Raw genomic sequence first — 23610 nt, 5'->3', positions numbered from 1 at the left:
AATAGGATCACTAGAAGAAAGACCTTAAGACAATCTGCTTTTTGTTTACCTAGCAGTTTCTTTCCATTCATATTCTTCTCCATCTCTGAAGCAAAGTTCATCCATTTCAGTGAAGAGATCATGGGGAATATGTTCATCATCATCTTCAGTACCCAGGATAAATTGCACTCGTTGGGATGGCGTATCTTGAAGAAAAGGAGAAAAACAACAGTTAAAAAACAAAAACCACACATCTATTGCACGGGACACAATACATAACAGTTAAACTTCCTACTCTCAATTAAAAACATGCAGCACAATATTATCACAAAGAGAGGACAGGAACAAAACAAAGGTGGAAGTTTCTTGAAAAGGAAGCCTTTTAAAGTTTTACATTTTTTCTAAAAATAAAACAAAAAAATCTGGAGATTTATGTATGCATCCTGGTAATATTATTACATACTTTAACTTAACTTCTATAGATTAGCATTATGAAAACAAACATCAACAGCAAAATTGGTAAGGAAGTAAAAATTAATATACCAGAGGGCTAGAAGCACTGTTTTCAGTTTGAGAAAATAAACAAACAAATGATACCATCATTACACGAACATTAAGGGGGAGAAGGAGGGCTGACAGAAATAAATAGCGCGACTTTTAGACTGATTGTGCCCTCATAAGAGAAATAGTTCAAGATGCAAAACAGCTGAATTTGTTGCTCTTGCTGGTGTTCCATACAGTGGGTGCCCAGGCACTCTCATTAAGACAGCAGCTTTTTCAACAGCCTGTTGCTGCTTACATACGATGGAAAAGAATTAGTAGCTTTTTGTTATTGCACAGTTGGAGCACTGAACATAAGTGTAAATTAGCATAAGAAAGTAGAAACTGAACAGCTAAAATGTTGAGTAAACATTTAACTTCTCATAGTGTACCGCCTAGTAAAACAGGCTAAGTAATAATTCTTTATAACCAAATTTAACCATCTTTATTGAACAAATATTACCAGTGCACCTCACTGCTATAAGAGAAACTAGGAAAAAAAATTGAAGAAAATCATATTGCTGAAATATATGTTAAGTTCTACTGCCTACATCCAGATCTTGTTTCAAGGGAAAACTGTCAATGTATGAATTCTATAACCTAGCAATCACTAAAGTATCTACACAAAGAAAAGAAACACAGTAAGAAAACAGTAAGAAAAAAGAAAACTAATTGAAAATTCCTCCCCCCCTTTTCTTTTTAAATCAAAAATGTTTGCCAATATTTCTGGTAAACCTTTCTCAAATTATATTTTAATATAAAAATAAATACCCTTTAAAGCCGACATTAAACAGTTTTGTGCAAAAGGTCTATATTAAAATAGAAAAGTCAAATAAAGAGTAAGCAAATGACTGCATTACAGCTGACTAGAGTCTTAAAAGTCAGTTTATGCAAACATGCTCTGCTACAGTGTTTTCAGTAAACTGCTGCCCCCACCCCCTTTTTTAAAAGGCTACCTACTATTTTACTATAATCATGCTGTGAAGATTAAAAAATACAATAATAATTTCCATGGGACTTTTCCAGAATGCTCTTCTCTGCAGTACCAGAGTATTTCAGGCCTGTTACTGTCTCAATATCGCACAGGGCATCTACACAACCAACCCTCAATTAACCACAAGCAGCTTATTTAAACACAGACTACTCATGCTACGATAAAGGTATACCAGAGCTGACTCTACCTGGGGCCAGCCAAACTGTGACAGTGCTATAAACACAGGCACAGAACCATAGGAACAGGGCAGTATTACTTTGGGAACCAAACCAACTGTTGGAGTAATACCTCTTTCAGGAAAAAGCTTGAACTATTAATCCCTGGGATTCCAACTGCCACGTTTCTGGTATCAAGAGCATGATACAAACATCTTACAGTAAGCACCATATGGAGTCAACGAGAGGTGAGCAGAGTTTAGACCCAATCTGGCCTCAACAGAGCTGATTTAGGTCTGAATCTTTTTCCAGTTGAGAGTTTAGTAGCATAGGAACACTACATTGTTTTCCCGTATGTATCAACATAATTTATAATCACCTGGCAACTAATAAAATCATCCCCAACATCTGTTCTCCAATAGTTTCAATTAAGAAAGTTAAAAAAAGTTTTGAAGGAAAAAATGTTCCAAAAAGCATGAAATTTTATCCTGTAAGGACAAGAAACAGTTCTGTTAAAGTGAGTATATTAACTCAAACAAGGGAAAAATCTGTACTTCCACTTTAGGACAATGCCTAACCCGCAGTGCTCAGTAGAGGCTGTTTCAACTATATGCTGTCACGATGATTCCAATCTATTTTCCAAAATAGTATGCTGTATTAAAACACACAGAATGGTATTTCTGTTTTTATTCTGGATGACTCATTTTATCTCAAGGACAGGTCAGATCAACAGAATTTATCATCCAGAGATAGGAAATCCAGGTAAATCTCAATTTTTTCATTTTTATTTTGTTCTTTGAAAACCTTACTTTCACAGCTGCTGGATCTGAACACAGAGTTGTATGCTTCTAGTACAGAAGAAAGATCACCTTTTAGATTCAGATGTGACATTTAAATTGCTAGTAAACACCAATCAGAATGGAATTTTTGTTTTGCAGTGCTTTTCTGGCATAGGTAGTCTTCTACTAAAGTTCTGAAATAAGCTCTTGCATACAAACAATATTCATTATCCAAAAAGATCTACAGGAGACTGTCTGTCCTAAATCCAACATATCCCAGGAATTCTGCCACATCATATATATCAGAAATCATCCCAGAAGAGAGAAGTGAATTTCTATCTATTCAACATTACTTGCTACTTTGGAACCTGTAAAACAACTCTATGAACATAAGAGCAAGTGATAATAATTTATATTTTTAAGTGGAAGCTTTAAAGGTAGATGAAACCTTAAGAACTGAATGAGAATGGTAAAAGGATACTTGCTGACAAAGTATTACCATTCAGAAACTCCTTTGTTTCAGAGAACTGCCCCAGGTGGAACACCGTTCTAATCACAGAAAAGTGATAGAGAACAGCAAGGTGTCCACATGTGAGGTAGAATGAAATTATCTATTACACTATGACTTCTTCATTCGTTATATAGTCCAGGAATAAAAGGGTTTTTTGAGGTCTTGAAGAAAAATTCCCAAGAGTAGTGTCCAGTACTTTCATTTCAGAGAATCGTATGACAGAGTCATTATCTCTTGCAGAGGATGCAGGAAAAAAAAATCCAAAAGTAGAATTTGGGAGGCAGTACAATCCCTTACTGTTAGTAACAGACTGCAAGACCACCGAAGTAGACATTTTAATAGAACACGGATCATTTTATCACAGCAAATCCTGATTCGCAGCCATCACACTCTTGAAAGTCTTCCGTGACAAAAGGAAGAATACAAGATTACACAATCTGAAAAGAAGTTATCTGTAATATCAGTAATGTGTAGCTTTGTATGCTAAAAGGGAATATTATGAACCTGTAGTCTAACCTTCTATTTAACGCAGGCCATCAGGCATTCATTCAGACACCTGGAGGAAGCTCTTATGATTGGATAAAAAACAGCCAAATCCTTGACTGATTGTAGGTAGAAATATATAATTTTAGTAAGAATAAAACAAAAAGCACAAACTAACAACGTTCGAGCACAGAGTAACTACTACGGGCTTACTTTTAAGTGACACAACCCACACAACAGCTATCTTACCATAAGATGGAGATTCTCGACCATCCTCTCTGTCAGTTTCTTTTTCTTTTTTTCTTCTGTGATGCCTGTGCCCACGATGCCTGTGCCGTCGACGACCCTGCTTTCCAAACGGGACGTGAACTCCAATATAGACAGCTCTGTGGCCTTTCAAGAAAGTGCAAGAGGGAACAATTAAACGAAGCAAACAAAACAACTTCTTGCACAAATTTAGTGTTATAGTCAAAAAGACAAGAGTTTGTCAAAGAAATCCAAAGAACTTGACAAAACCATCTTTATTGGACTAATATTACCCTTCGGTTTCTGTCTTTGCTAAGTGTCAAAGAATTAGCGATATACTAATTTCCACAACCAATTGAACAAGAACAAGCTATGACCCATTTTAAGAATTCAGTTATGAAACAAGGAATACAGAAACATAATCTTGATTCTTAACATTGAAAGAAGCTACTTGATAAACACGAGGGAACTATTAGTAAAGCTGAGAAATTATATTTTCTTTTGCTAGGAGTCAGTATATCAGGATTGTGACTACAATGGGCAAAATGTGATCCCACAGTTCAGTTTATGAACTTTGTTAAGAAACTACCCATAATTTAGAATCTGGAAATGATATTCAGGGAATTACTGGCAATTCACTCAACCATAGAAAATTATGTGAAGCATCCAGGTGACCCTGACACTTAAAAATATCATTAAATTAATACCAGATTAAGAACCTAACAAGCAGTTGGAAACGTATGTTCAAGAGATCACAGAAGTGACACAAAAGTTTTTCTTCCTATTCTAGAAACTTTTAATAAATTTAGATAGCACAACCTCAAATTAAGATATACAGGTCTCTAAAATGATAGAAAAAAACAAAGAAAAAGAGAAAATGTTACAGAAGGATAAACGCATTCCTATAGCATTTACTTTGAACATCTTATTTTTCCTTTGACCTTTCACATTAAGGCAACAGTCACCAACAAATGACAACAGAAATCAATCAACAGACTGTTACAAACATATTTCTAACATGCCTCCTGTAAATGGAGCTAGCATATAGAATAGCTTTTTCAATTCCTTTTTAAACCAACAATCTCAGGAAGAGACACATTAACTACAAGCCTGGAGGTTAACACTAAATACTTTGTTTCATACTATAAAAGACAACTGACATTAACAAAAGGAAAAGGAAGTGGTTTTCCAGCTCTTAGAGATGCAAATTCAGCAAATTTATAAAAGCCGAGCAAGCCCTAGTAGCTGTGACTATATATGCAAGGATGTGCATATATTAGATTAAGAATATTGAAAAATTCTAACCATTACAGAACTCTACCACCTCCTTTAAAGAAACAAAAAGCAGTAGTATGTGTAACTGTCTTCCAAAACAAAAATATCTCTGAGCTCAACTAACAAGAGACATCAAACTTATTTATAAATAATACTTTTATGGTGACACAAAAGGAAAAAGACTAAGAAAAAAGAATCAGTAATGATACTCAAGTTCAATGTTTAATTAATTTGATCAGGATTCCTTTTCAAATTACAAGGCCTGATTCTTGACACACTTCCAACACTAGTTTTAATTAGAGTTGACTGGGACCATGACCAATTCTGATATTAAGCCATGTTACAAGTGATTTGTTTCCATATAAGAGTGAAAAACATTAGTTTCTTGAAGTATTCGTAGAGAGAAACTTCTTTTTCATTTCTTCCAAAATGACTACTCAGCCCCTGCTAAAAAGCCTAAGAATGCACCAAGGACTATTTCTTGAGTTAAGAAAGTGAACTTTTTTGGTATTGAACTGATATATGAGCAAAGAGATCTCTACTATTACCTAGGAAGTCCAGAACTACTACTGTTGGGTATGCTACCAAGTTTACACACAAACGTTGCAGGTACACTTAATTCCAAAAGACACTTAATTCCAAAAGACAGGTTAAAATTGCATAACAAGAGTTAGACAAGCTTAATCTTGATTCTAACTCCACAGAGAAAAGCACTGAAAGGCCTTTTAAAAAAAGACAGTTGAATTAAGTAGGTCTATGTTCCCTCAGCTTCATTACTCAGATAGGAATAATCAAAGATGAACAGATAAATGTTAGTTAGTAGCACAGTTTGGAAGAAAACAGAAACCAGGATTTTTTTCCTTCATTCCCAGTGAATCTGACAAAACTAGTAACAATTCTCTTCACCCCTGCCAAAAAAGCCAGGAAGACTAGCAAGAACAGGAACAGAGAAAAAGTTAACTCTGAGGCAGCTGGCATTCATATTACTTGTACCAGTGGTATTTATAAAAGGAATGCCAACATTTTACTTGAATATTGTTTTTAAAAGCTGAAAAGGTACAATTACATGACCTTCAAACCTTCATTCACACAAACATCTGCACCACTGTACTGCTCTCAAGTAAAGCTTATTACAGAATTACTTTAAACCAATAATCAATAGAATTAGTAGACTGCCTGATACTAAATTTAGTAATACACAACTCTAGAGATAATTGTTCATTTTAATCTAACATGACTTTATCCAAGCTTAGCTGTACAAATCCACCAAGGGTATTTACTATTTAAGGTCATTACCAGTATGAAACTAATTTAAATGTAAAAGTCTGCTACATGTCTCAGTCACATGGTTCTCATCTCCTATATATAAACTGACTTGCAGAAGTCCTATAATACTGACAAACAGAAGAGAAAACTCTTTGTTTAGGCTTCTGGATTTCTCCCCACAGCCACTAAGAAAATGGTAATAGAAGACTTCTAAAGTCCTGGAGAGATCAAAAACATGCATTCAAAAATGCTCTGATGTGGAAATTCTGCAAGTACAATTTTCACACAGAGCTTTCTTTTTTCTAATAATCATTTTCTTAGCTAGCTTTGTAAACTTTATACAAAGTACACGCTTCCCCATGCTAACAAGAGGAAAACAGGGAACATCAAGTTAATAAGTATGTGAAAGATCATTATACATTTTCATGTCCTATTGCTTAGAAATCTGAACTGCAGAGATCACATTAATTACAGTTGTAAGTGACATCTGGAGGTCATCTGGTCCTCACTCAAGCAAGACTAACTTCAAAGTCAAAGCCATTTTTGGATCAGGTTACACAGCATGATAGCCAGTCAGGTTTTGAGTATCTCCAAGGACAAATATTCCACAGCCTCTCTGGGGAGCCTATTCCAATGTTTGACCACACCCTCAGTGATAAATTTTTCCTAATACCTAATCATAATTTCCCACATTGCAGCTTGTGTCCATTCCCCTTTATCCTTTCACTGCATGCCTCAAACAGTCTGATGCCATCTTCTCCTTAAGTTTCCGATAATCAGCTGAAGACAAACTTTAAAGACAAGAATTACTATTTTTCAAATATCTTCAGATAATAATCTGAAGACAGAGCATTTATTTTACATGGAAGCCTTTATTTAAATAAATAATGTTTAAATGTTGTAGTCTCTCTTCTCCAAGAGGGAGACCTCCACAATGCAAAACCTGGAGGATCTGCATGAGAGATCTTGATCTGTTCCATAAAACAGGCAAAAAAGCAGCTGTGAGAAAAAGCTGCATGCTGTTAGGTGTCTTCTAACTCATATCTCCAAACACATTACCCTAGTAGGAAGCACTTGAAATCCATCATCATCGCATTCTTCAGGGTTATTCCCAGTACATCAGAGAAAGTACCTGAATGTTCAAAAATGTAAGCTCAATGCTATTAGCACAACTTCTAGCTTCTGCCATAGATCCACTCAGAAGCTAGAAGCAACACAAACAGGAAAAATAATCTTAGCTGGACAGAAGAGGTAGAGTGAAAACAAGCAGATCTTGTCACATCCCAAAGTAGTTTAGAGTCCAAAGGTTCTCCCAAACACTCTCTGCTGTGGAAGATGAAACCTAAAAACAGTTAGAATCCTCTCCTTCCTTTTTAAAAGCCAATTCTTTCATATTACTTACTTGTTTTATTAAGTCCAACAAGTAACAGAGAATTCACTGAAAATACTGTTATGCTAATTCTCCAGTTTTCTAATTAAATGTGACATTTCTGAAATATTCAATTAAATGCACAATTTAATGTTGACAATAAAGATCGTATGAGACACAAATATTTCAAAATAAACAATTTTATTTTAGCTTATTTATGAACTTCTTCCCCACAAAAAGTACTCCAGAAAGAGTCAGATCATTTTCCTATGGAATTAATGCAATAAAAGTGAACATAAGTGTTTCAGTGTAATTGACTAGGTTGTGCAAGGATGAAATTACTACAAAAAAAGTCCTATTATCATCAAGGTTTTTTGTTTTTTTTCCCTTAAGTGTTTTGTTAAAAAGCAGACACCTTCAAAGTAAAAAAAGAATGATTTGACAAGCAATTCTTTCTTGATTTTAGAATAAAATAGTTGGAATCAAATTTTCTAACGAAATCTGTATAAAGGAGTTAAATAAAGCAAAGAAAACACACACACAAACTATCTCACAGAACAGTTACATGTCTCATCTGGCCTACAGTTTCTCCACAATGCAGATTTTAGAATCTCTTAAAATTTCTGTGCCCTACCCTAGATTCTTCCGGTTACTCCTAGTAATTAAGTGCATCCAACAATATGGTCTTTGTCTAAAATATGTGGACAGATAAGATTGAAACACATAATCCAAAATGTTTTATATGCACAACACACATTAAACAGTTCAGTAAGAAAGAGTGTTTTCTTGCTACACAATGACTAGCAGAAGCAGTAAATACCAGAACTCTCACCATACATAGAAGTGGGTTTCTTCTGCAGACTCTGAACTAACTGTGAGTTGGTAGTGGCAGTCATAAGAGAAAAATGTACTGAATATTTGTATTTGACACAATCAGTGACATTCAAGAAGGCATTAACAGTAATTACATTAGACATGCAGGTACTAACTGTAATAGGAAAAGCTTAGTGCCAGCTGACAGAGCTACAGAGGGATTCTGGCACTGTATGTCCCTTCCAGGTCTTTGTGGCCTGCTGCCAGCACTGATATCTCTTGTCTGGGAAAGGTGCCAGCACTTGGTATCTGTGGGGGGTGGGGAGAACTAGCTGCCCTTGTAATGTGCAAAGCAGCCCAGAGGTGGGCCCCACTACCTTTCTGAGCTGAAGGTTCTTCTGTAAGCCTGGCTCTCTAGCAGTGCTCAGAAAAGGATACACAGCAGAGATCAATTCCAAAAGAGTTGTTTTTGTTGGAGGGGAAAAAACCCGGAAACGGGCAATTCAAGAAAATGTTCCATTAAGTTTAAAGGTTGGCTCTTTGTTGACTAATAAACAAATCTGTATTGTAAGCCCTCCTCAAGGCCTTAATGCACTGTAAGGAAACCGGGATTCCATGTTCATAACACTATACTTGTACAGCATTTCAAAAGGAACACTTGCAAGAAAAAATGTTTCCACTTCATCAATAGGTCAAGTATATTCTTGTTAGAAATTTGATCACACACCTCTCTTCTACAACTATTGCACCTGTTTTTATAAGGACTAATTGAACCATCCCCATGAAATGCATCTATTTCCTGATGTTTGTAAGTGATAAAAATACGACAGAGAATCTTGCCTCAGGCAAGGGTCACCTTTGGGGGGGGGGGGGGACCAAACTTTTACCGTTTATTTATAACATAAAAAATGGACAGAAATCAAGCTCAAAATCTTACACTTTAAAAGCCTTAATTATTATGAAACATTAGCTTTCAGTGGATTGCAAATGGAGACAAAAGTCATCCACTCAGCAAGACTTCTGACACCCATCAAGTCCTAAGTTTTGGAACATCTGATTTTAAAAGGACTAGAAATGTACAGATAAATGTTACAGAAAGCCATCAAGAAACAACAAGCCATAGAATCAAGCAAGTTTCCCGTTTCTCCCACCACATTTCTGATATTTTAACTTGAGTGATTTTGGGCCACCGCCTTCATTATAAGTTTTAAGTTTCAGTTGGCGCTGTCTTGTTAAACTTCGGTATTATAGCCTGATTAGTTGAACAACAATTTTATGTATTTTTCAGACTATGAAACTCCAGTTATGTATTTTATGTAGCTGTTGGTCAGAACAGAAATACATAAAGTTCACTCAGATGAAGTCTGCAAACAACCAATGCGTTAGGCCACAGGTCAAACTTTTAAAAAGCCTTGCTTCCATCTTAGTCTATTTTACATTAAATACCTGTTCCACATCTTTATGCAGAAAGCAACTGAGTTGTTTTGAATAGTGTTTGTTTTAAAAACAAATTGTTTTAAGAAGAAATGCTAAAATCAGCAGTTTCCCAAAACAGATTTTAAAGATATTTGCAAAAGTAAAGTTATTGTCTGCTGCAGATGTTCTCATGAACTAATCTGTTCAAGTTTAAATGCTGAATCACTTTAGTCGCACTGTCTACCCACCAGTCAGAGCTGTCAAGCTTTGGCTGTTGGGATGGGGTGGTTGAATATTAGGTAATACAGCTTCATTTGTCAGAAATCAGAAATTATAGCAATTCGGGTGTACTGACATTCAGTATAGTCTTCTAGCTCTACAGAAAAAGTAGTTACATACTGAAAAATTATGCTCTGCTGCACCACTTCCTTCAAAGATACATATACAGATTCATACATAAATGTTCTACCTTAAATTGGCTGCATAAGGAGGGAAGTATAGCTAAGATGAATTGTATTACTCCCTACTCACACATTCCATTACCCATGCAGAAGCCACTGAAACTACTGGTCTATGCTTCCCATAAAGCGAAAGATAGACTGTAATATTATGTAAATCAACATCATTACAAAAGCTGTTTTCTCTGAGCAGATTTTCCTTATTTTAAACTGGAATAGAATATCACATGCATTTCTTAATATTATACAACGCCTTCTTAAATGAAAATAAAATCAAACCAGGACTATCTTGTCTAATGAATACTAATGAATAACTTGAGATACATACAAAAGCTGGATTTAGTTTCAGTATGAATACTACTACTCAGCCCAAAAGACCGCAAATTGGAAAACATCATCTTTAGCAAGACACAAAACATCCTGTCACCAACCATTAATACACTGGGGTATGTAGAAGGATTTCCTCAGCTGTTGAGACCATTCTGCAAAGAAGAAAGTGGACACTCGCTAATACTAAGAGGCTCTGTTTATAGAATAATAAATAATTTCCCTTAAAGAAGATGGTATCTAAACTACTAGCACATTTTTTAAGGCTTATACAGTAGTTATGTAGCCAGGAATAAGAATTTTAGGGGTGCACTCTCTTACACTTCTTTCTATACTCCATTCTTGCTAGGCTACCATGAAAATTTTTCATAAAGTGAAAAAATAAGCAAAAATTCTCTTGTCTCAAGTAATTTCTTGAGTTTCACTTGCCAGGAGTTTACAGTATGTCCTTCTAGTAATTTGTACGTAATTTAGCCCACAAGTGAAAATTTTAAATTTTCAGTAATTTGTAAGTAGTCTGTTTTGCAGAATCAAAAACAACTTCCAAAAAGACTGTTCTGGAATTTAGAAATAACCCCCTGCCTCCAAAATCAACAACATACCACTATGTCTATTTGTTATTATTACAAATTATAATTATAAAATATATTATAAATTATGACTACTTGTTTCGGGTGCCCTATTCAGTTTTAGGTCTGTACTAACAGGCTGCCAGCTTTTTCCTTCAAGCTGAAAATCTGTAATACTTTTGATGGCATTTGTTAAGGACTAACTATAGTGATGAGCACCACAGAAGAGCTCGGGGGAAAATTATTCTTTCTATACAGAAGTCTGAATATTGCACAATGAACAGGACAAGTAGTCATGTGGAACTTGTCTGTGAACTCTGTAATGCAGGATTCCCACGGCAAAAAAATTATGATATTGTGTGACTGTAAATTTTCAATGTACATGTGACAAGGTGTAGTGACGCAGCCCAATTCCAACATTCACTTAATCAGGATTGCATTAAGAATCATGTTAGGAAAATATCTTCAATTTTTTGATTTATAGAGAAGTCCTAGGAACAGCTAACTTATTTATTTCTTAATAAGGACAAAAGAATTATTTCGCACTAGCTGTTAGTGTAACTAGTCCAAGTGAACATTTTGTTGATGCTAGGCAAAACTCGGACCATGTCTAATATATCTGACTAGCTATACTGTGTCTGAATAAATATGCTTTTGCTTACTGCCAGTTTAATTCCAACTGAGAACCTAACAGACCTTTTGAATTCAGAGATATCATTAGAGAGGATGGATGAAAAGCGGTCTGCAAGAATTATTAATGACCATCCTAAATTATTTGTTGTAAGATAGTTACACATCATTTTTTCCCTACGTTTTGATCACTTAAAGGATACAACTTCATGAGGAACAGGTTTTTCAAAGTTCTTTTTTCTGTTAAACAGGGTTATTTTCTGGGCCATTATGGGGTCTTTTAAAGGTTCAAACATTCATTCTGTAGTTTGAGAACCATGAGAAACCTGTTCTGTACTGCCTGCCTAAATTAGTACAGCTTATTACAGAACATAAAAATGTAAATACTAAGCACATTTTTTAAATGTCAGCAGCTACAATATATTCTGTTACATTACTTCTGTTTACGTTCTCCTGTACAATTTGTTCTCTTGGAAGGATTTTACAGGAACTATCCAAGAGTTTTAAACAGTGGCAATTTAGAAGCATCTAAAAGGTAGAATAACATTAAACTTGCCACCTGAAAAAAAACTTAAATTAGCAGTATATTCCACTACAAGTCGGAACAGAAATTCTCTTAGTTCCCCAAAGTTCCCTCGTAATACTGAAACAGTTTCTAGCTATTCACAACACATTAAACTGCAATATGCTTGTACCAGAAGTTTTCTACTTCAATACACAATATTAACTTCTAGACGGAAAAAAAAAAGAAAAAAAAAAGCAGATTTAATTACCTGTTTTTATCAACTAAGATTAACTGAAAAACACAGCTGTTTTTTTTAAAGGAAAAATAAGGATTTAAGCCATCAAGGGAGGTATCAGAGATAATAGGGTCACTTGAAACATAAACACTACTTACACCTGCCACAGGATAGTGTGAGTACAGTAACTACTAAATCATCTTAACTCTTAAAACGCTGCTTCTTGGATTTATGCCACAGAAAACTAGTCTACTGAGACAGATATTCCTGAATGGAGATTGTTTCTGGAACAAGACTTCTGATATGTATAAACTCCTTATCTTTACTACACTGGTAACTGGTCTACTCTAAGAACAGAATAAATCTCTTTTCCCTTAGGTTGGATCTAGTAAATACATCTAGAAATCAAGGTGAAAAACTTTTTTTTTTCCTTTTTAAATATAAGAAGAGAGCGAGAACTGAAAGCCTGGCACTATTAAACCAAACAAAGCAGCTCAAGTTTTAGAAAGCTTTGCTTACATATGGTTAAAGAAAAAAAGAGACCCACACATTTGGGCGTTTCTTTCCTTCTTCAAGACAGCATGAAATACTTCTGCCAATGCTGTTCTTGCCTTACCTGTACTCCTCCCTTACTTCATGATCATTCCCATTCATTTCAGCTAGAAGAGTCTAAAATTAAGTTAAGAACATTAGGTACTTTTAGGAATGTTACTTTTAAATTTTACTCCCCTTATTTCTTCTGTCAACTGCCATTTATCATTTCAAAGCAAGGCTTTACACCTCCAATAAGGAGCAGAACCTTGATTTAGTACACGCACAGTCTGACCGCAATTACAGTACACCATCTCTCTTCCTGCAGAAGAGAGTTATAAAACAATTAGCTTATGTCTAACCTTTCTAACCTAAGCACTGTCACTCTGGATATGTACCATGGTTTCCTCAAACACCATGAATAGAATGCAGAGATTGCGAAGCCCTACCTCCAAGATTTATTTTCCCCCTTAGTAATTGGTCCTCTTTCCATTAAGATTTCCTCACAAATTTTCCAGAAAATAGAGGCATCCAATACTGACAACACTGAAGAAACTGAAGATACTGTAGTAGTAAAACTGAGCTTTCTATGGCATCAAACCAGCCAACATTAGTCTGTACAGGCTTTCAATATGGCAGGTTAAACAATGCCTGCCACTGCTGGCTCTCCAAGGTGTGAGTGGCTGCTTCACATCGCACCTGACCCCAATTAACTGCTTGCTGCCTCTCCTTGAAAGTGAATTAACACACACTTCTGGAGAGGTTTCAAGTTCCTAGAGCTCCTTTTCAAGTCACCAGATGAGAGATGAGCTGGAAGAACAGACTTAAACAGTTTCAGATCTTTAAACTTAATGCTAGTACAGATCTTCCTATGCCTACAAGAAAACTTTCACGAGTCAATAATGAGAAAATACTAATATCTGGAGTTTTCTACTGATTGCAGGCAACAATTTCATTTTTCCCCTTGTGAGATTTTAATACAGGAATTAAAAACCAAAAAACCCACATACTTATTTCTATCATCGTAGCTTATAATTAATGCTCTCCCAAAAGAAGAGCTCTAGAGTTTACAGATTTATCATCTAAAACACCCTGAACCTAAATAAATTCTTCTGATGAATCTCACAAAAGAAAATATGCATAAATGTTATTAACTCTACTTACATACCTTTTTCTTTTGTACAGGAGAGGGAAAACTACATATTCTCACTGTGGAACATTTTCCACTGACAAAAAACAAAATACATGCTGCTCCTCCTCTTCCCCATGCTACCATCCAAAAGATGGATTTTCTTCAAATAATTAAGATACTACAAGAATATGTATTATCATTACCAAAAAATAATTCCCACTTAAGTGTGAAAATGTGTGCCTGTCTGAAGATTCAGATACTAGAGGAGAATCCTACTGGAATACATTTTTTGACAGATGTTTCTTACTAGTCATTTAACACCTGAATAGCCATCCTTCTCTTGGGTTAGAGAATTCCACTTGGTGACTCCAGAGAGACCCAGAGACAGCCAAAGAGGCAAAGCAGCATGACTAAGAGCAAGGCAAGCACAGTGAGATCTCATCTCCTCCTTTCAATAGCAATTATGTTGACTCGACTGCTCATGAAACAAAAGGTTTAGTTTTACCTTAATTTATTCTTTGGCTACCTAAGACAGGGCTATTTTCAGACGCAGTAAAACAAGTGTTTAAACTGTTTCAAGCAGTTTTAACTCCTGCTTTCTCAGCCAGTACCCTGTGTCATCACTGGGTTGTACTGGCTTAAGGATTCCTGTGACTGGGCTATGAGAGAGACTGGGAAAGGGATCTGGCTGCACATTCCCATGTCATTCTTTGTGTTGAAGCACTGCAGCTGTTCATGCTGCCGCATGGTGAACTACTCCAGCTGAATGTCTGCTTCCTCTTAACCCTTTCCTCCCTGCAATACAAACATGCTTCTCCTAGGTCATCTTCCAGGCAAAAGCAAGAGATAGAAATGAAGGAGGAGAGAGTTGAAACCTGCACTGAAGATTTAACTGTAGAAACAGACATGGCAGTGGTTTCAGTAGCTTAACTTTATCTAAATGGGCAGTGTTGCAGCCTTCACCTCTTCTCTTCCCAACTTTATATTCCCATTTCCTGCCTCCTCTCAGTATTGGCCCACATCCACCTATGTGGCAAGTTGGCTCAGGGTGCTCAACTGATGAGTTTTTGTTATTATTTTCCGTTGTCAGAAGTTTTATTTTCTGCTAACTTAACACGTTTAACCAGGTTTATTGTATGGTCAAACAAAATTGTCAGTTCAAGACAGAAGGCTGGAACACATTGAAAGGAACAGAGGAGAGTACAACTGCTGTAGCAACAAACAACTTTAAACCGAGTCACTTTAAACTTTCTAAATCACTTTCTAATCACTTTAAACTGTCTACAGTGAAAGCAACCCAAAGTCACCTTCCCTCAGCTAGAAACAGCCTCTATAATGGCTCTCCACTATGCAGAAGCAGCAAGAGTCAATCCCTTCAGAAAGAACTGCTAAATATATTTACTGATAGTCCTCTAGCATTTTGCAAGTGTTAGTTAAACTTTAGGCCACTCTATGTGAAAGGCAAATAAATAAGAATTTAACATTAGCTCTCCTTATACTTTTCCCTCTGGCATCACTAAATACCATCCAGGAATTATCATGCCTGTCTACTTCCTTTTCAAGCCAGTAAGAAATTAAATCTTAGATCCAACATCTAATATTGCACTTTGGTATCTATGAAACTTATTCAACTCCATTTTTCTGCTGAGTGCAAGATTCCGAGTCAAATAATGAAGATTGACAGAATTCCATAGTAATTTTAACTGATCACATACTGAGGAATTTACAGTTCACCATGGAACTGACAGCACTGTATCTGCTTACACTGTCAGTATTTAAAGTGCATTATTACAGCCACAAGGACACTCAACTTTCAGAAAAGAAAACAAATCTCTCCCCCCCCCCTCCCCCCCACACTTTTGATTCTGCAGGACTTTACATCTCTCATGCTGGGAAACAACTAAATATCAATAGCAGTAAGTTTTTCAAAATTACAGCCTGATAACCTCAAAAGTAAAGTTCTCCTTGGAGAGCTGTTTCATAAACCGTTTTTTGTGTTCTTTTTAAATAAATTTTTCTGTGATAGCTCTGAAAAACAGTGAGTATGTATTAGCATGTTTAATGACCATAAAAAGCACACGTCATCTGCAGTTCACTAGTTTTATTCCTAGAATTTCATGCTGGCCATAAAATTCTGATTCTTTTTAGTGACACGGGTTGCACTTAAAGGAAAATAAATCTCTTATCTCGAGGCAAAAAATGTATGATTTTGAACAAACAAAAAAACCCCCAAACTTACTCTCTAGTTCTTCTTTTTCAAAGTTTGTGTTGATAGTAGAGCTGATTTTGCCCATATCCACAATGGCTTCTTCATCATGACCCTAAAGAAACAAGACCATGAGTTTAAATTAAGAAAATTCAATTAAAACTAAATAGAACTCTGTTCTTTTAACAATATGATTTGTAATAACCAATCATTCTTTAAGAAGTTCTGCATTTACCAAACGAACTCTTACATCTTAAAATCCTGAAGCTGTTTGTCAAAGAGATCTCTAACATAACAGAAGCTCAACTCTTAAACAGAGAAAGTAAACGTCACAGAATATCTACCCATCCAATTCCTCAAGAAAACATTACTCTGTACTGAAGGAAAATGTCTTACTACTTGTAGAAAACAGCGTGGTTAAAACTAGTAGGCTATATGTCATAACATTATAAAGCAAAGTATGTCCTTAATTATTTGTTTAGATTCAACAGGGAAGATAATTCTTAACTTTTTGAACACCATGAACAAAAATAACTTCTAATATATTTTTGAGATGCTCCTACAAGTTTAAAAACTGACTCAGCTGCCCTGACCAAAGGCAAATAGACGATTCACTTTAGAGTTAAATCCTGGCTGGTATCATAATAAATAAAAAGAGAAAAGGGGAAAGGGGCACACAACACAAGCTGGACAGCTTGAAAAAACTGACAAAGCAAATACTGTCTACAGAAAACTAAAACCATTTAATTTAAGAATACCAGTGAACAGAATCTAAAGTTTTTATAATGGAAAAACAGAGAGGAAATTCACCGGTACTCTAAATGTCATGGAATTTCCTTTTGCAAAGCTCTTTATTTCACATTTTCAAGGATCAGGATATTCGTTTCAGGAGTGGAAAAAAAAACATAAGAATGGAGCATTCTAGAAAGGCGATATAATCTTGCCACTACTGCTGCACTGCAAAAGCAGAGATTTGCACACGTTAGAAAATAATCAAAACTCTTCAACACTCCAGACAATGACAAATGAACATTTCATGTGATTAAACCAAAGTCATGTCTGATGGGCAAATCTGTAAAGTGTTGTAAGGACCTATTACAACAAAGTGGCAGAAGTTTAGGAACTATCATATTAATAAAATCTAATTGAGATTGGGGGGGGTGGGGGTGGGAAGAGTGAGAGATGCTCCCTCCTTGTCTTCCTACACAGCCAAACGGGATTCAAAAGCCTTCTAGAATCCCACTTCAAAATGTAACTGGTCTCTGTCATCTCTGATTACTGTTGCTGGAGGTAGGGGGAAATAGTTGCAGGGGGGCATCCTAGCTCTTATATCTACTGAAGATGTATTTTCCAACACAAGTTGGGGGAAAAAGAAATTTTACGTGAATAAACCCTACAGGAAAAAGAGGTCTAGAAGCATTAAAAGGCTTAAGTTTACTATCTATTGGGGAATCAAATAAACACAGCGAAACATTTAATTTCAGTCAAGCATACCTACGTTCAAATTTATTCCTACTCCAATTTATCTCAGTGACAAAAAGATAGAAAAATTACAGGACACAGCAGATTACAGAGTCGCATGTACACACAAAGCTAACACATTGCCAGAGAAATCAGAAATAAATGAAGCATTACAAACTATGTAAGTTATCTTAAGTGTCTCAATTTGAGAGAAAAAGAAAAATCTACTCTTTGGAAAAGTGCTGTCAAAACCTCTTCTGCATCAACTTCTTGGTTATAGCCATGCAGGCTGTTGAAATATCCTGTACCTACTCTCTTAAAAAAACCACACGCTGAAAGTCTGCCAAACACACAGTTCTACAGCAATAAAGGAAGACGAAGTTTTTCCGCAGATCATTATACACACTACTATTTGTACCTGAGGAAAGTTACACATGCACAGTAAAAAACTTGCATGTAAAACAAGATTCTTTTTTCCCCTCAGTAACATTTTAAAACTGTATTTGCTGTATCACTTCCCATGACATTAACATTTATCATCCTTTGCATTTAGTAACAGAGGTACTTTGCCAATTTTGTACATACAGAAGCAGCTTTCAAAGCCACAGCATGTGAAAGTAACATCTTTTGAGATTAGATTACAGAAAGGCACGCATGCCCTTACAAACCATTCTATCACTATCTCAGAGTACTCAACATATGCAAAGACTCTTCCAAGAATAAACTACTAGCAACCACAAATAGCATACATGAAGAAAGCTCATCTTTTATAGCCTTTGCTTAGAAAAGCACAAAGCACCATTCTTAATGTAACCTGTGATGCCAATAGCAAATCCCACCATAAGATACTTTTACCTTAGGTCAGGCAAAAACAAAATGTTCAAATAAACTATAAAACTAACTTCAAGCTACAGCATTTTCCTTGCTAAAAATAAAGTCTGCAGGGCATAGGTTTCCAATAATTATAGAAGATCTACCATGTCCGTTTGAGACATAAGGGTGAGAGAAAACTGTTTCAGCTGTTAAAACAAAACATAATCCATTCTAGTTGATCTCTTTGTTTATGTATGTAAAAACAGTCATAAAGTAAAAGTGAGGTGGAATTGTTTGAAACTAGTCAACTTCTGTTTTCTAAGCACCTACAGAGAATGGCATCATCTCAGCAAGCATTCTTCTGCAGTTTACCATAGAATTCATGTGAAACTCTACTTACAGTAAACCCATAGATGCCCAAAAACAGTTGATGAAGATGAGTCAAAGACTAATTTCCGCCTAACACATGTAACATCTCTTTTCAGTAAAAAGATGGAATAATCAAGAAAAAAAAAACAAACAAAAACAAAACAGAAAACTAATGGGAGCACTAACCAAGGTGCTCCAGAAAGATTAAATCCAGTGACAGCCTTCAGCTTTGATTTGCTTTTTTACAAGGAGGTGGTCATTTATAAAAATAAATGAAAACACAAAGCAAACAGAAAGATCCAGAGTACTTCAAGGCAAAAAATTCCCAGAAACAAATTGTATTAAAATGCACTATGCATACTTTTTCCTACCACGAAACTAATGAATACCTGCAAAGGTCCCATAGACGCAACCTTCCAGTAACCTTCATATTAAGCCAGATGTGCCTTACATACATGTCTTCTCTGTTGGTCTTCCAACTTTCCCTAGTGATTTTAGAACTGCATGAAAATGAAAACCCTTTTTAAGCTGTTGCAGGCCAGACAGACATTTCAATACTCTTTGCTCTAGTACAATCTTGCCAGGATTCCTCTTACCATCTCTGATTTTCATGTCCTTTTCAGCCAAAGAGTAATTCCCCTTTTACTGCGCTCAAACAAATATCCAAAATTTCCTCACACTCAACTCATGCTATCAGTCATTATGACTGTTCAACAGTACTGCTATTTAGGGAAGGCTAGAATGCCTAATGGTGACAAGAGCGCCTGCCTAGACACATTTTCCATTTATCCAGAGAAAGGAAAGGGGAGGGGTGGGGGGGGAATCAAATACATGAGTGTATTGTGTAGTGCATTGCTCACTACCTCTTTGATAATAAAATGAAAACACTTTTCTAGAGGGAAAAAAAAAATTCAAAGCCATTTAGTATTTTTATCAAAACAAGACATCTAGGTGTCAAGGCCAGGAACAGCAAAAGGACTGAATTTCTGAACAGCAACTTAAACCAGTCCAAGACTCCGTTCTTTAGAGGAGGCAACCCATTTAGGCAAACCGTTAGAGATATGTCTACAGCAGATTGCATGAGCGCCAATGACAGAGAATGTTTGAAATGTATGCCCAAACGCAGGACTGTGACAAAGGATACTAATTTACAGGTTTGTGGTAGGATATTTACAATCTGAATATTTAACACTAAGAATAAAATATTATGGGATCAGAATGGTTTCTGTTAGTTTTTACACTTAAAGCCAGACACTTAAACAAATACCTTCTCAAACATTTAGTACAGTACAGTACACTTTTTGTATCTAAAGTATGAGCACTGAAGTTTTCCTAAAAGTAATATGTTTTTAAATCAAGTCTAAATTGTATGAAACATTACAGAAAAAATTGAAGTTTGCAGGGATTAGGTTGTCAGCCTCCAACAGCACACATTAGTTACTGTCTGTTGGATTGGCACAGATATGACGCATAAAAAATTAAATCTAAAGGAAACTTTCCACTGTTATCTGTGCAATCTCTTCTCACCATGCAACTTGCCTCATGTCTGTCATGTGTATGTGACTGCATAACTTCAGATGGGCAGAGTGCCAAACTGCATTACTGAATAACCATTTACAAGATATGCATCTTACTAGCAACACATTTTTAAGATACTTAAAGTCTAATTCACTCAGTTCTCTCATTCTGGTGATAGACAGTGATCACACAAATGACTGATACTGTTAACTTTTGAAACATATAAGTAATACATTAGTTGTATTGAGAAGAATTTGAACATAACATTTGAAACCATTACTTAGCTAAGTCAATGCTCCTCTGCCCCATTTATATCCCCTCAACACAAAAGTTCTTCTCCAACACAGCTGGAGAACTAGTTGAAGCCCTAGAAAAGATAGCTCTGGTGTTCGCAGGAGGAAGTAGTGCATAGGAGATGACACACAAAAGGATTTCTTCTAGCAGTTCTTGGAGACAGAGTTTACCTTTTTGTCAGCTCAGGCTCACCACTTTCTTGCTGCTAGGAACCTTCACTGTAGCAGATATTCAAGTAGCTGCACTTGCTAAAAGAGGGTTTTGTCATCTTCAGGTCTGTTTGTAATGCATCTGTTTTTGGCCAAGAGTTTAAAACCTTTCCTTTTAATACTGTTCTGTCACAACTGTGCACACCATTGGATCAGACCAATGTAATGCTCTGTGATTATAATCCTATCCCATAACCTCTCTGGCTTGAGCAGAAGGCAAACACTTGCCTTTCCTTTTTCCATGGGGGGGGGGGGGGGGAAGGGAGGGTTCGACAGGACAATAATTCTTCCAAGTTTGTGAACTCATTTATGTCTTAAGAGATGCCAGATCTGGCAGGTGGGATTCAGCTCTTTGGCTGGAATGGGGCACCAATAAACCTTATCTCACAAAAGATGAGCACATACTGCTTATAGACCTAAATGGTAAATCTATATAGTACACTACTGTTCATTTACATACCAAGATCAACAACATATGAGAGTTTTTGCACTGTGCATTTTGCTCTTCATATTTACATCATCAGTACGTAGGAGCAGCTATGCTGAATCAAACCAAACAGTCCATCCAACCCAGCATCCTGTCTCCGAGAGGATACAGCAGCAGATGCCTACAAAAACTTCCCAGTAAATGAAAAAAAATCAGTGCAAACAGAATTCACAATGTTAGCTTACCAAGACCTAGGAAGCAGAGCCAATCAAATCAGTAATTATTGTATTATCACCCCTTACTTTGTTGAACTTGCATCCATATTCGTAAGACAGAGGTGATTGCTTTCGAGGCTCCAGCTTAAAAACAAAAGCAAATCAAAAAAACAAACATTGCTCTGCTTTACAAATGAAAGCTTAGATAGAAAAAGAAATTAAGAACTTATTTTGTCTACAAACCTCACAAAAATAAGATCTACAAAATATGATTTTGCAACCGTTTTCCACATCTATTTATCCATATAAAAATAAAAGACTGGCATTATTATATACATAATAATACATAATGTATAATATACATAAAATATATACATATATTATATATATGTATTACATAATATACATAAATTATATGCACATATATAGTACACATACATATATACACATATAATTATACACACAAATGTACACACACAACTCATTTGCATTGTCACACAGCTACTGAAATTTATTGTTTGAAATAATTAAGAACCGGTAGGGTAATTCATGACATTTTCATATATTTCAATGGATTGTTGTTACAGAAGCCTGGATTTCTGTTCTAAGCACACATAACACTCCACAAAGACAGGAAATAAAATGCATCTCCAATTTGCATCTCCATACAGCCACTCTCTCTACACATGTTGTCTCCCAGAACTGCAAACTAATAAGCACCAATACACTGGTCTTGTCTACCTCAAAATATTTCCTGAAGTATCTCCCAGTTTGATAGGGCTGTAAGTCCACAGTGATGGCAATCCTGAAAGTAAATATAGGTAAGAACCCAGAGAAGTATTTTCGTTAATGTCATCTGTGACTACTCTAAGCAGAGCTTGACGACAACCACTCCACCTCAGGCAATCGCCAACACTAGGGTCTCTACTTCAGTTCTCACCGCAGCCCTCACAGAGCACTGACTAGCCTGAGGTAGAAGTGAGCAACATAACAAGGGCTTCTGACATGGGTCAGCTGCAGGAATGGCTAAGAGCAGCACTTGAGAAGTCCTAAATACATTGTTTTACTTCTCCAAACCGATTCTGCTTTTAAGTCAGAGGTCAACTGCATCCATTGTGGAGAGGAGAGCAGCAGAGACGGCTGCTTCCTTATAAGACAAACAGGATGTGAAAAATTATTTCTTTCTTCATAGGGAAAAGTGAGGATATCATTCAGCCTATTAAATAGTCTTTCGCAGAATTGTACAAGTTATCCTATAAATGCATTTTAAATAAGTTATTTGGGCACATGATCACCGACACGGCAATATTGTTTCTTCAGAATTTCCCCAAATTAAAGTGTGCTGAGTATAAATGGGGCCTATTTCATTCTGTTGGCATACAACTTCTAGCTAGTCTTGCCCTTTAAACATACACAGATGAGAATAACATTAATAATAATTCCCAAACAGAACACTTTCCAGTTTTAAAATAGGAAAGACACTATTGATAGATTCTCCTTGCTCCTATTTGCTATGATCTCATTTGCACAGGAACAGCTGTTTTCCAGATTTTTTTCCACCATCGCAACAGCAGCTATTGCCCAAGCACTACCAACTCAAATACTGCCCAAGTTGTTTTGGTTTGGGTTTCTTTTTGTTGCCCTTTTTCCTGGGAATTTTATCTGTGGTTACACAATTGCTATGTTACACAATTATCCTCACATGTAAATGCTCTCTCTAATCACAGCGATACTCAGAGCCTTACAGGAAAGTTTGACACGTATTTCAGCAAGACCATAGCTATAATGAAGTAAGTTAGGAATATTTCAAGAATTTTTTCTAGCTAACTGATCCTCTAATTAACTGCTCAGTTTATCCTCCCAAAAACTGAAGGTTGAACTATTC

At 36.0% G+C, this 23610-nt stretch overlaps 1 protein-coding gene across 5 annotated transcripts in view; it reads right to left on the bottom strand.

The window, feature by feature from the left end:
- SLC4A7 (solute carrier family 4 member 7) overlaps window positions 1-23610 on the bottom strand; it is a 101521-nt gene that overhangs the window by 44067 nt on the left and 33844 nt on the right. For 4 of the 5 annotated variants that reach the window (XM_064506148.1, XM_064506151.1, XM_064506152.1 and 1 more), the window contains exons 2-4: window positions 16453-16534; window positions 3691-3834; window positions 50-185 (exon numbers count right to left, since the gene is read on the bottom strand). In XM_064506148.1, coding sequence (XP_064362218.1) covers window positions 50-185; window positions 3691-3834; window positions 16453-16534 — 362 coding nt within the window. Of the gene's footprint in view, window positions 1-49; window positions 186-3690; window positions 3835-16452; window positions 16535-19658; window positions 19734-23610 lie in introns of those variants that run through there. The other variant, XM_064506150.1, reaches the window with a different exon arrangement.

The sequence above is a fragment of the Dromaius novaehollandiae genome, chromosome 2, assembly GCF_036370855.1.
Source record: "Dromaius novaehollandiae isolate bDroNov1 chromosome 2, bDroNov1.hap1, whole genome shotgun sequence".
NCBI lineage: Eukaryota > Metazoa > Chordata > Aves > Casuariiformes > Dromaiidae > Dromaius > Dromaius novaehollandiae.
The sequence above is the reverse complement of the archived record's forward strand: the minus strand, read 5'-3'. Positions and strand labels throughout refer to the sequence as shown.